The following is a 13,068-nucleotide window of genomic DNA, read 5'->3' as shown; positions in this document are numbered from 1 at the left end:
AGGTCTCCCCGTAAGACACCCGTGTATTTCGAGTGACAGTACTTTGAATCTTTCCTGGCGAATTACTTAATACTAAACCAGCTAACTACGCCGCTATAATAAAATCACATGAAACGTTGAAATTGAAATTTACGTATAAACTAACATATTGTAAATAATTAAATTTAAAAGAAAAATAATTCTTTAAAAAGTAATTTGTCAAATTCAGTTTGAATTCAATCAATTTTTATCCCCGCAAGATACAAAAAAAGTAGTACGGTCTATATTTGGACAGTATGACGTCATGTGAGATAAGTTGACCAATCAGGTATCGTGCAATAGGAAATCCACGCGGATGAATATATTATTCAGCAGTTTTGTTGTTCCTGATTGTGACGCTGCAGCCAGATTTTGACGTGGCGACTACGTATTCTGCAAATTTATCCACTCCGATTACTGCAAAATTGGTGACGAAAAGTACGTAACAAGTAAGTACTCCACTGACGAAACAAAACAAACAAGTTGATAACAGAGAATACGCTTATCTTCGGAGGGGATCATTATTTTCAAAACGATCAAATCAAATTTTTTGAATGTGATTTATATCACAAAAAGAACTTTGTGAGAGCAACAACAGCTGACTCAGAAGATTAACCGGAAGAAGCAGATTGTTGATGTACCTTGTCCCACTCTGGAAATCGGACTTTTCAACAAGTAAAAATAGAACAGGAGAATGCAGAGAGAATATGGGTCAGTTTCACTAAACAAAATGTCAGAGAAGCAACTCAGCATATTTGACTGTACGACTTCAAATCTAAAATGCATTACCCAGTTATATTTCAGTTCAAAATAAAGAGTTAACAGTATAGTTTATTGTTTATATCATGTTTATATTGCGTATACATTATATGATTATTATTGGGTAACTTATAATATTTTTCAAATTTAACTTAAAATAAAATCATAATTTGTTGTCCTGCAAAAATTGTCCAATCTGACATCAAACATGTACACCACTGTGGGCCGCACCACTGTCACCAGCCATAAAACACTACTGTCTGTAATTTGTAAAGGCCTTATTGACAATTGGAAAATCAGTGACAGTGAGCCATTCGACTTGAAATAATCTTTTCTTTTTGTGGCATCATTTTCTTTTGTGATATGAAACTGATTATAGAATTTTACGATAAGTATGCTATACTTGTTTGAATGTTTTTACACTACTGTAGTCATTTTGGTGCCCTTTATCAGTTTATAGCTTCCTGTTCGTTGTGAGCCAAGGCTCTGACAGTGTTGAAGACTACTTTAACCTACATGTATCATGCCTATAATGGTTTTTCTTTTACAAATTTATGGAGAGATGTCTCATTGGCAGTCTTACAACATGTACATCCTTTTATATCTGTTTCGTAGTTCTTTTCTCTTTGTTGAAATAAAGCTGAAAGAAGAGAGTATCTCTGAGACGTGAATAGTGCCAACTACATTTTGTATCCCCAAATGTGAAAAATAGAGAAATCCTGATGAATTAAGTCTAAACAACTCGTCCCACTTAAATGTAAAATAGAAAAGTCCTGACAAATTTAGTCATGCCACATCAATGTCAATAAAAAATAATTTAATAAATTTTCATTTATAAGTGGGTCGAGTTGGTAAACCAGTTTAGGGTGATTTGTCCTGCTTCTCAATTAATTCATATATTTTTTACTGTATACTGGTAAACACTTTTGCAATTAAATATAAATATAAATATTACATAGTCTATTTTGGCCCATTGACTGCCAAAGAGGAGGATCGCTCCTGTCATATCTCAGTGATTCCCTGAATAACCAACCAAAATTTTCCCACAAAGGGAAAAGGGGGGGGGGGGGGGGGGGGGGGGGGGGGAAGAGGGCCCCCCCAAATCTGCCTCTGGTACATTTCTTGAAGGATTTCTAAGAAATTTTATTTGAGTAAGGCCCTTGACGAGTTAAATTGAATGATGTACACAGATTTTTACTGAAATTGTATCATACAACAATACTGTGCTTCTTTTCCATAGAAATTATACAGAAAACAATATTGTTTACTAATCTTGTGTGTACATTAATTTGACATTTCTTGGAGGATAAATATATTTATGAAAAAGTTGAAAAGAACAAAACAAGATATTTTAGTTTAATTATTACTCTTAAACAGATACATTATATGCATTGGTAATTATATTTAACAATGGAATTGGAAAACTGTTTTCTTATTCCAATTTCATCAGCTGTAAATCCTTATCTGGTTAATTGTTATTATTAATGATAGCTCATATATTTGCATACATGTATGTCAAGCTATTGCAGTATAAAAACAGCACTCTAAAAGTCAGTCTGGTGATTTTTTCCAGGTCCATCATTGCAATCTTCACTGGTTTCGGCACAAATTGTTTTTGATCCCATACTAGGTGACGTGTCATTCATTAAAGTTGTGTGCAACTACAACAGATGACAGTTTTATAGTTGGGAGCATACAATGTAATTACCACCACATACCAGTATACATTAAAAATGATTTTATATTTTGTCAAATACTAGATTCTTTTCATTAAAATACATGTTTATACATGTACATGTACTTTTGTTTGTGTAATGTATGTTATGTGTTGGTAGCAGGTCAAAAATGTATGTGTTAATGTGACTGTTACAAATACAAACACTTCATTTGAAACTGAAAAAGATGGTCTTTTACTATTTGAAGTATGTGATAATATTTCTCTTGTGGCACTCTGATTTATCCTAGTTTTATTATTATATTTTTCAGAGTCAGTAAGAGATGACAGAGGTACATCCATCTCATGGAGACCTGGATACATCCCAAGGTTTATCTGTTGTACAGATGTCCATGAATACACCTATCCAAGTACAGTCTGTTATACACCCAAATCAACCCTCAGTCATTCAAACAGCTGGACCTAATGTACAGACTATACAGGTCGTAAGGGTAAGTTTTAATCAAACAGGTTAGAAAGGGAAAGTTATTTTAAAAATGGATGTACATATGGTATAAAAACAATGTAGGAATAAAAAAAATAAGTTAATAAACAGCACTAATGTCATGATTGTTGCTGTCCTTCTTTGTGATGATGGAAGTTTTTAATGAGCCTGACTGGCTATACCAGTTTTTTATACGACCGCAAAAAAAAATTGTGTGGTACAATGTATAATGCTATCATGTCGTCGTTATACCACAAGTTTCCAAAACACGAAGGGCTAGTTAGTATTGACTTTGTGGGGGGTATGGCTCAAAATGTTTTGAAATTAGGGGCAAAAAAGGGGAGAAACTACGTTTTTCTGGTCAATGGACAATTTAAAAGCAGTGTAAGGGTGGTAATTCAAATTATTTAATATACCATGTTGGGCATGTTCTGATTTACCTCCCTTACACTGCTTGTTAATTATGTTTAAAGAAATGTCAGGTTTTGGACTAATTGCAAAAAAAGGGGGGTGGTAGTAGTTTTCATTTCTTGTTTCTCTCCAAATTTCTCAATTTCCAGATGTTGGAAAGTTCGAAGAAATTTGTAATTGTATAATATTGCACTATAGACAAATGATAGACATGATAGATTTGTACAAATTGTAAGATCTTGGCATTTGTTTTGTGTCAGAAACCCAAATTATGTCAAAAATTTGATCACAATCCAAATTCAGGGCTTTATCAGGCTGGAATGTTGTGTCCATACTTGCCCCAACTGTTTAGGGTTCGACCTGGTTTATAAATGTACATGTACTTTATATATTAAATGTACATGTAGGCCATGGATATTACATGTATTTGCCTTGAACAAGCAGTATTTGTTTGTTAACTTTAAAACTTTTGCATAGATTTCATGTTATAGAGGGTTACAATTTAAATTTCAGCATTTGCACTTTAAACTATTGAAAATTAATTCTGAACAAAAAAGCCTCACATATCTCTGTATCAACAATTATTGGCAGACTTTGATAAAATTCGAATTGAGAGAAGCCATTTTTGAGTTTAAAATATAGTGTACAAATGTACATGTACAGGTTAATTCTGTACCACATGGGAATGTGAACAGCGAAAATCAACATTAGTGTAGGCAAACCATTGTACATGTATGAATGAACAAAAAAATGTACATTGAAGTTGCATGAACTTGCATCATAAGACTAAACCTGACATTTTTCACTATTGAATCTTGTGTAAAAGAAAAGATTTCAGTGTCTTTAGTATAGCAGTTGTATAGGGTTTTTTTGCAAAATCAGGTACCTCTAAATTTAACATTTGAAGACCACTATCCTCAACAAATTTGTAGGAAATGGGTTGGTTAATTAATAATATCAAGATTTGAAAACATGCAAGTATAAAATATATTTGATATAATATGTTATGAAATATTTTATTAGGTAGCTCCAGTAGATGATGAATTGACAGAAGACCCAGAAGGAAAGAAAAGACGAGAAATTTTGTCAAGGAGACCATCATATAGGTATTTTCAGTTCTGTGTTGTATTGTAATTCTATGTGAGCTGTTGTCATTATTTGGGATCTGTCATTGTCCAACTCCTTGGTAAAATGTTTTTCAAATATTTCCTCTTGAACTCAGGGGTTGAGGTAAACATTTTGTCATGTAGCCAACAGCTTAAATTTTGGTAGTCAATGTATAAAGATCTTGACGTGAAAAGCAGGAATTATTGTAGCCAACACTGAATTTTAGGGTCCATCAGTAAGTGTGCCCCTGCATATTTCAAACCCTAGCCACTTGGGTTTTTTTTTTTTTTTTTTTTTTTAATTAATTAGTTTGACTTTATTCAAATTTTCAACAAAGTAATTGAGGAAAGAACATTGAACCTAAGTATTGATTGATTAATAGATTAATTGAAAATAAAACAGCTTACATGTACATGATGTAATGGCTGAAGCTCTGGTTTTATGCTTCCTGCTTATACTAGTACATGCAGTGTTCTCCCCAGGAATTTTGGATAGCACCAGGGTGACGCGTGACGAACTGAATTTTTCAATATTTTGTGTCGCGTTGCGTCGCGTATTTATTTCTTGTTAGTTATTGTGTTTACTGTGGTACTGTGTTATGTTGTGTGTTTACTGTGGTACTGTGTTATGTAGTGAGTTTACTGTGGTACTGTGTTATGTAGACTTTGGGTAAGAAAACTTTTGGTTAAAAAAGAAGTAAATCAATAAACAGTTTGTGCACTTTAATATCTTTTAAGAATAAATAAACATTAGCAGACACAAGATATGATATTATAAATACCAGCACTAAACAAAGCTACTATATATTATTCACATTTACCATCATTTGAAAGAAAGCACTAGTAGTCATTAAACAAAAGTCACTTTTGAATAACTGCATAAAAGTTATTTAAATTTTAAGTAAATAACACATGATTAAACACAAGATATAATATTGACATTTCATTTTACAAAGCACTAAGAGTCATCAAATGTCACAAAATTCACTACTCAGTAGTAAGCTTTCTGTTCTTTGCCTTGCCAAACAGCTTAACACATTCTGGGAAGTTGAAGTCTTGCACAGCTTGTCCTTCTATGGAGATGGTCATGTTACAAGTGTTAATTACATCGTTTGAATCAACAAATGGAAGTTTTTAACGACCTTGACTGGCTATACAGCCCTTGCACGGTCGGCTCGTTTGAATCCAATCAACAAGGTTAACTTCATAAGGTAAATCGATCACGTGGTGTAAACAATCTTTACAACTGAAGTAGAACCGGTTTGAACTGGATTGAACTGGTCAAATTTCACCTCAAATCTTATACCGCACGGAAAAGATTTGACAAGTCGTTTAAAACTTTACCGATTTACGATTTTTTCATTGAAAATTTTAGCACCGCGGAGAAAAATTATACATCGCGGTAAGAACGATAGCACCACGGGAAAAAATTATACATCGCAGGCCTGCGGTCCTTTAATAACCTGGGGAGAACACTGGTACATGAATACATGTTCAACCTCAAAATTCATTTTGTGTCCATAAAAGTGGGGTTTGTCCGTTATTTTTATGCACATGTCGTAGTGGAAGGGGCATTAAGTGTAACCCTTTTTTTGTCTGTTCCCATTTGTCCTGTCTGTCAGTCGAGTAAGTCCTTAAAACTTTTTTGTGTTTTTGTTTGCCCCAAACATAAATACAAAAATACACAATGCTTACAAACTGTATAACCATGAAACATAGATCTATCAAGTTGGAAGTTGCATTTGGGTGGCATCACTTTTACCAAAATTGCTGAAATTTTCGTTTGTTTCTCTTGCATTAGTCTGCTTCAACCAAATGTTATAAAATTTATACACAACACTTATTACCACTTAACACTGATAAAACGTATATATGCAATGCTTATTACCACAAAACACTGATTAACTCATTCGACCCCAAGAGATTTTTGGAAAATCAGGCATTTTCGAAAATTTGCAAACATATGCAAATTATATGCAAATGAGCAGACTCTTGATGCTGTAACTGATACTTATCTATTAAACTAGATTTTCTCGTGGGTTTGCACCCACCCCCACTGAAAAATGGTCATTTTCCGTCTATTTTCCGATTTTAAAACGACCTTGAGAGGTGAACATTGACCAGACTGTGTTTCTATGTCATTTACGTCTTACCCTACAGTTACTGCAGTCCATTCATGTTGACTGGGAGTATATGGGACTTAAGTGTCTTGCTGGCAAACTATTATTGTCAAGTCAGGTCTGCCTAAATGTGTGTTTTTACGGATTTTTGACAAAACGGTGACCTAGATTTTACAGACTAGTATCCTATAGGCCATATCATGCCTCTTTGTGTTCCTATACCACCTATGCATGCATTTACGATAATAGTTTATACCTGCAGTGACTACCAGTTACGCAGTGGCAATCAAAAGATGCCCACCCCCACCTGATTTTGACTACTTTTCACGTTTTTCCGATTTTTAACTTTTAAACGGCTTTAAAAGTGCCATATTTTCATAAGCAGACCTCTAACAACAGGTTATGGACCATGAACTGCTTGGTTGAAGTCTCTGCTATCATGACAGTACAGATGGTGCGGTTTAAAAAATGTATCGAGGGTCATTCGGACCATCAAAGAATGGTTGTCGCCATCACGCCTACAGGCGGGATTGGGGGTTAAAGGGTTAAAATCACAAATCACCAGTAATTTCTGCTGAAAAACAAACCCCCTAGCTGTCATACCCAAAAAATCATTAATATTACTCTTAATTAAATGCAGACCTGTTCTAACTCCTGAAGGTTAGGTGCTTAGCTGAGAAACAAAATAACACCAAATTAAAGTCTTTAGTTTGACTCTCAGTCTGACCACTAAACATGCTAAAAGTGTAGAAAGTTAAACGTTGGGAATCATGGGAATGCAGAAAACAAATTTTTAGGAGTATTTAATTTTATTATTGAAAACTATTTTGTAGTGTAATTGCCTCACTGACACTTCATAGATTATCTTTTGATAGAAACAAGACAGTCAGAAAAAAAATGAATATAGTCTCAGGATGCTAATTTTGTCTTTCTTTTGTTGGTTTTTAGGAAAATTTTAAATGAATTATCATCACCAGTGCAACCTAAGATTGAAGAAGAATCAAACAGTAGCCTAAGTCAGGATGGAGATAGTCAAGACGGAGCTACAAATCTTACTACAAATAGTCACTTGTATCAGCAAGGTAAAAACATTCAAAGTTTAATTTGGGTAAAGAATAAAAAAATGGCTTATTTGTGTTCCATGGAATATCAGGGGATTAACTGAAAAGCATCATGAAGATTGTTTTTTGTTTATTGTTTATTTTAGTATAAATATGGCTGTTGTCTCTTTGTCCCCCGCAAAAGGTTGTACATGTTGTAGGGAATATAGAAATACAGTGCGTCTCCACAGTCTAGTTAACCACCTCACATGTACAGTTCTTGCCAGATGTTAATTTAACTTAAGATTATGTTTATTTCAGCAATGTCCAGGACGAGTTAGAAAATCAGTGCTTATCAATTATATTTTAAATAGTCATGTCCCCTTTGCATGCCTGGTACATGTATATTGAAAATTGTGTTATTAGCAATCTCATGTGTACAATTCTTGCCAGAAATTTATGGGACCTATATATCATAGATTTATATCAGCAATGTTTCTGATGCATTTTGGAAAATCAGTGCTGATCAAATGTTTGTTATGAGTTATGCCCCTTGGAAAAAATAATTATAAAGGAAATTGCATTGCATTTGCTCTGAAGCCTTAATTTCTTTAAGATATTTATAAATTGTAATGTTTTAAAGAACTTTTATGTAGATATATAATTGATATTGTGCCTTGGAAAGAAATATTTTTTTGCAAAGAAGGGGACATTTGAACTTAGTTCTTTTATCTAAATTATTTCTTTTTCATCTTTTGTAATGTGTTCAGTTGTTTAAAACCTCCATTTCTCTGTTTAGTAGTTTATTATTAAACTTAGTGTTTAATTTTATGACGTACCCTGCATCTCCTTTATTAAGATGTATAAATTTCAGTGATATTCTATTATTAAAGTAAGCTTACAATTTAAGATTTGTTTGTGGTTTCTGTGATAATCAAGAACATATTATTATTTATTTAAGTTACTGCAGGAGGGATTCAGATAACCTCAAATCCTGACGGACAGACATCAGTATCCCCAGGGTTACAAACATTTACCATGTCTAATGCTAGTCCTACAACATCATCAACAACACAGGGTGCTACCATTGTACAGTATGCACAAGGGCCTGATGGACAATTTTATATTCCAGGTAATAAAGTAGTATCAAATTTATGTATCAACTCATACAAATCATACAAATTTGGAAAAGGTTGCAACAAATTTATATTAGTGTTGTCAACGGTTAACCGGTTAACCGGTTGAACGACCGAATACCGAATACCAAAAACGCTAAACGGTTAACCGGACTTTTTTTCAATTTTGATAGTTTTGATATAAATTTGCATGGAAATCATTAAATAGTTATGTTTTATTTTAAAATTGTCGTCGTGATTATTTATTTGACAGATCAATTGCCCAGTATATTGATTGCTATTGTTGATCCTAAATACATGAAATTAATAAGAGCTCGGGGCAGGAGCTTAAAAAAACATGATTGGTAAACATGTTTTTTTAACAATAACTTTAAATCAGAGATGCGATTAAATTTTACTAATTAGTTCATTATTTCGTTTTTGATCTAATATTGTGTAAACATCTAAATGTGTGACCTCAGTAGTGCAAGGTTTAGTCTTTCTTTAAACGAAATGCTACCTTAAAAATTGTGAAATGCAATCTAAGGGACTACATCAAAAGATCAATGTAAGATAAAGCCTTATAATGCCAAAGGACAAACTTCAATTCTTTAATCGTAGTATTATGACTTGGATGAAAGGTTGTCAAATTGACACTTATACCACATCTTATAACTATGTGTACATGTATGGTACTATTGAAAAGGCTTTCGAACGACAACTTAAAACTATCGGTTAACCGGTTAATCGGTCGAACGATTATCCGAGTAACCGGTTAGGCAAAAGTGTACGATTTGACAACACTAATTTATATATATCCTTATATTGACACACATAGCCAATATTTTTATGACACATTTAAAAGTATTACCCTTGGCTGTCTTCCATTGTTGTTTCTGCACTCTTAATGTTTTCCTCACCCAAATTTAATGAACCTCATATACTACTAAGGTAAGAACCAAAACTAGCAGGCAGAGTTCATATTTTAGGTAGTGAGAAACATATTGGTCTAGAGTTATGCCCTTTTTTACTTGGAAAACTGCAAAGATTGGGCATTTGTGTCCTTAAACACATTCTTCTTAAGACTTTTATTTAAAGATTATTCTTTGAACTGATTTCACTTTTAAAGATCTCATTTTCTCAATGTAATAAATGTTACAAAGTTCAAGTTAACATCATTCTAACATGTCTAAAGAAAAAAAGGAGTCAGTTGATGTTGAAATCAATCTCAATTTGTAAATAAAGATAAATATAAACAAAAGAGGGGAAAGTAGAAAAACGTTAATTTATATATATATTGCATTTATAACAGTTATGATTTTAAAAATTACTGATGATTTTTTACAATATATAGGTACTGTACAAGCTTACCAGATAGCCTCTGGTGGTCTACCTCAAGGTGTTGTTATGGCAACAACGGGAAGTCCTCTAACAGGATCATCATCATTATCTGAGGAGGCCTCTAGGAAAAGGGAATTAAGACTATTAAAAAACAGGTAGTTATTAGATATAGGAAGATGTAGTGCCAATTAGAAAACTCTCCATCCAAATAACAATTTAAAAAGTAAACCATTATACATGTTATAGGTCAATGTATTGCCTTTAATACAGAGCCTTGGCTCACACCGAACAACAAGTTATGAAGGGCCCAAAATTACTAGTGTAAAACCATTCAAATGGGAAAACTAATGTCGTTATTAACTTTGTTTCTGAAATTTCAAGTAGACCACACTTTTCTGTCAAATTTGGCATTATTAGTATTTCTTCAGAAAGACCTATTGTCTATAATGAATTCTTGTTTGAAGGAAAGTGATACATACATTATCTACAGTAGATTTAAATAAGAAGGCTATTGTGGCAGTTTATTGATAAATTTGTTAAAGATCTACATGTATCTATAGCTATTTTTAGTGTGAACAATATATGAATAAAGTTACGTAGATATGGTGTATTTTCTAATGATACAAATTTTGTTTCAAAGTTTTGAGGCAGCATGAGCAAAAACCTGAACATGAAAAACATAAGAACATACACCACCATTACAGGGACACATCCCATTGCATCTAAAAGTAGCAATAGCAACAAACCATGCATACAATAGCTGTATTCTGAAAACTTTCATGCTTGATGGTTGAATTTCTCTTATTTAATTAACATGGGTTGGTTATTCAGCCTGCACCACATTTTTAATGTTATTTCTTCATAAACAGAAAAGTAATTACATGAATACACTACAATATGCTGTCTAGTGTAGTAGAAAGATTACAGAATTGTGTTATATGGTTTAGATAATTACATATGTACGATACTTCATTTCAGGGAAGCAGCAAGAGAATGTCGACTTAAGAAAAAGGAATATGTCAAGTGTTTAGAAAACAGAGTGGCAGTGTTAGAAAATCAAAATAAAACATTAATTGAAGAATTGAAGGCACTGAAAGAACTATACTGTGAAAAAGAAGGCTGAAGTGATCAATCAATTCAATTGTCAGAGTTGTCAGCACTCTTCAAAAGGCATTAAAGCTTGGAGGGTTAATATGGACTTATCATGTTTGGTGCGAAACTTGTGTGATTCAAGTCACATGATACAGTTGTTGCTTGGACTCAGTATATCAGCAGTAACTTTGACATATGCTGAACTTTTATTGTCATCAGTTTTATGTAGTATTGCAACATTGTTATACATTTAAAGACCGAAATAAGATGTACTAGATAGAAAGTTATCACTGGAAACTGACTGACTTTATTATAGATTGTTCAGAGCTCATTTATTGAAATGCAGGTACTTGGTTATGTTGGTGGCAATTATTTTGTGCTTACTACCTAATTTATGTACATACACTTTTCCATTGATACTTAAGTACTTAATTTTAGGCTTGGTTATAGTCTTAGCTCAGGCAGCTATTTGTCAACTATTCATGAAATATCTGTTCAATTATAGACAATGATAGAGATTTTAAACAATCTGTAATAAAGGTTAACACTGGGTGTCTTTGTCAACTAAATGTTTACAATCTTTATTTGTGTTGCCCAGCACAAGGTGTAGAAACATCATATAGGAATCACTTTTGTGGTCTTGCATCTTCACATGTGTCACATTTCATGTTAAACAGCATAAATGAAGTCCACCACAGCATAAATGAGAGAAAGGTTCTATATATTTTAGTCTTAAAAGTCAAAGTGTTAAAAAAAATCAAAAAAAATTAGCTGCCAAATTTTTTAAGGAAAGATCTTTGAAATAACAGAAATCTTTAAGCAGTGATTTAGCTAGCGCTCGTCACTTTCGTATTTTACGAAAAGGTTTTCGAAATGACGAAAATATTTCATATCAATTTCGTCACTTAAATTTGGAAAGTGTAAAAGTATTTACACATCAAATTACTTGAATTCTACCTGTCTTTATGATTCTGACAAGTTTATGGCCCTCAGGTAATTAACGTTTACCAAAGGTGTTAAAAGTTGTGATGACAAGTAATCCGCTTATCGCCAATCAGATGGGTCACTAATCCCTTAATTTTCATTATAAAACCTCATAAATGACCATCATAATAATCTATTTAAGTTAAATCAGTCAGTCAGCATTTCATTTTAATCATTTCTCACAGTTCAGGCGTATTTTCGTCATTTGAACAAGATTGATAAACTTCCCGGACATTTCAACTTTATTTAAATTTCAATATTTCCCTTAGGATTATAATTTGCAGTTTGATTGTCGTAGTTTCGTCATTTCAACGTATTTTCGTCATACTTTATATAAATATATTCATCAAAAACTTTCGACAACTTCGATTAAAAAGAATGAACTTTATTCAAAACGTAAATATTTTCACTTGCGAACAGGTGCTTCCTGCTCAATGCATTGCGCATGCGTAAAAGTTCGTAGATGAATCCGGTTTTATTCTAAAATTATTATTCAATTTTCACTTCCTGTTTTCATTTCATTTCGTTTAAAAATCGAAAGTAAACGTGATCTACAGTCTACAGTCATTAGAATTGTCCCATTAAGTATAGATGCAGATCCTTCTATCCAATATTAAAGAAATTGATTCCAAATAGATATTAAAACGTATTTTCAAGGATATAAATGATTGTGAAGTGAAAAAGTCGTTACAAGTTCATTTGTGCAGTGGTTAAAAATAAAGGCACCCAACTTTTGTTGATAAGGGGTGTGCCCTGAAAATAACTGAAGTGAAGTTTTGACCATATTACCAGATCCCTGTTCTTATCTTCATATCTTAGCATCACATCAGTCAATTCATTCAATATTGCAAATAACTGCCTACATTAGCAATCCTAAAGTCTTCAAAGATCCTAGACTAGTCCTTGAAGGACTTGGACATATA

The 13,068-nt window shown here is 32.9% G+C and overlaps 1 protein-coding gene across 3 annotated transcripts; it reads left to right on the top strand.

The window, feature by feature from the left end:
- Positions 1 to 304: 304 nt before the first annotated feature.
- Positions 305 to 11,713, top strand: LOC134707150 (cAMP-responsive element modulator-like). 3 transcript variants are annotated; one of them, XM_063566690.1, is made up of 7 exons: positions 305 to 456; positions 2,764 to 2,943; positions 4,371 to 4,453; positions 7,522 to 7,655; positions 8,575 to 8,745; positions 10,083 to 10,224; positions 11,048 to 11,713. In XM_063566690.1, exons 2-7 carry the CDS (start codon positions 2,776 to 2,778, stop codon positions 11,190 to 11,192), a joined length of 843 nt encoding a protein of 280 aa, XP_063422760.1. In that variant the 5' UTR covers positions 305 to 456; positions 2,764 to 2,775; the 3' UTR covers positions 11,193 to 11,713. The 3 variants fall into 3 exon arrangements, with proteins under 3 accessions (XP_063422760.1, XP_063422758.1, XP_063422759.1); XM_063566688.1 differs by having other exon boundaries at positions 318 to 467; XM_063566689.1 differs by having other exon boundaries at positions 424 to 729.
- Positions 11,714 to 13,068: the final 1,355 nt, after the last annotated feature.

The sequence above is a fragment of the Mytilus trossulus genome, chromosome 2 (genome assembly GCF_036588685.1).
Source record: "Mytilus trossulus isolate FHL-02 chromosome 2, PNRI_Mtr1.1.1.hap1, whole genome shotgun sequence".
Classification (NCBI taxonomy): Eukaryota; Metazoa; Mollusca; class Bivalvia; order Mytilida; family Mytilidae; genus Mytilus; species Mytilus trossulus.
This window is presented reverse-complemented; position numbering and strand designations above follow the sequence as displayed.

Bases quoted from the DNA above. Each gene is read 5' to 3' on its own strand.
- LOC134707150 (XM_063566690.1), top strand. From the start codon at position 2,776: ATGACAGAGGTACATCCATCTCATGGAGACCTGGATACATCCCAAGGT. The intron at 4,454-7,521 runs GTATTTTCAGTT...GTTGGTTTTTAG, and splicing joins TCAAGGAGACCATCATATAG to GAAAATTTTAAATGAATTAT. The intron at 7,656-8,574 runs GTAAAAACATTC...TATTTATTTAAG, and splicing joins TAGTCACTTGTATCAGCAAG to TTACTGCAGGAGGGATTCAG.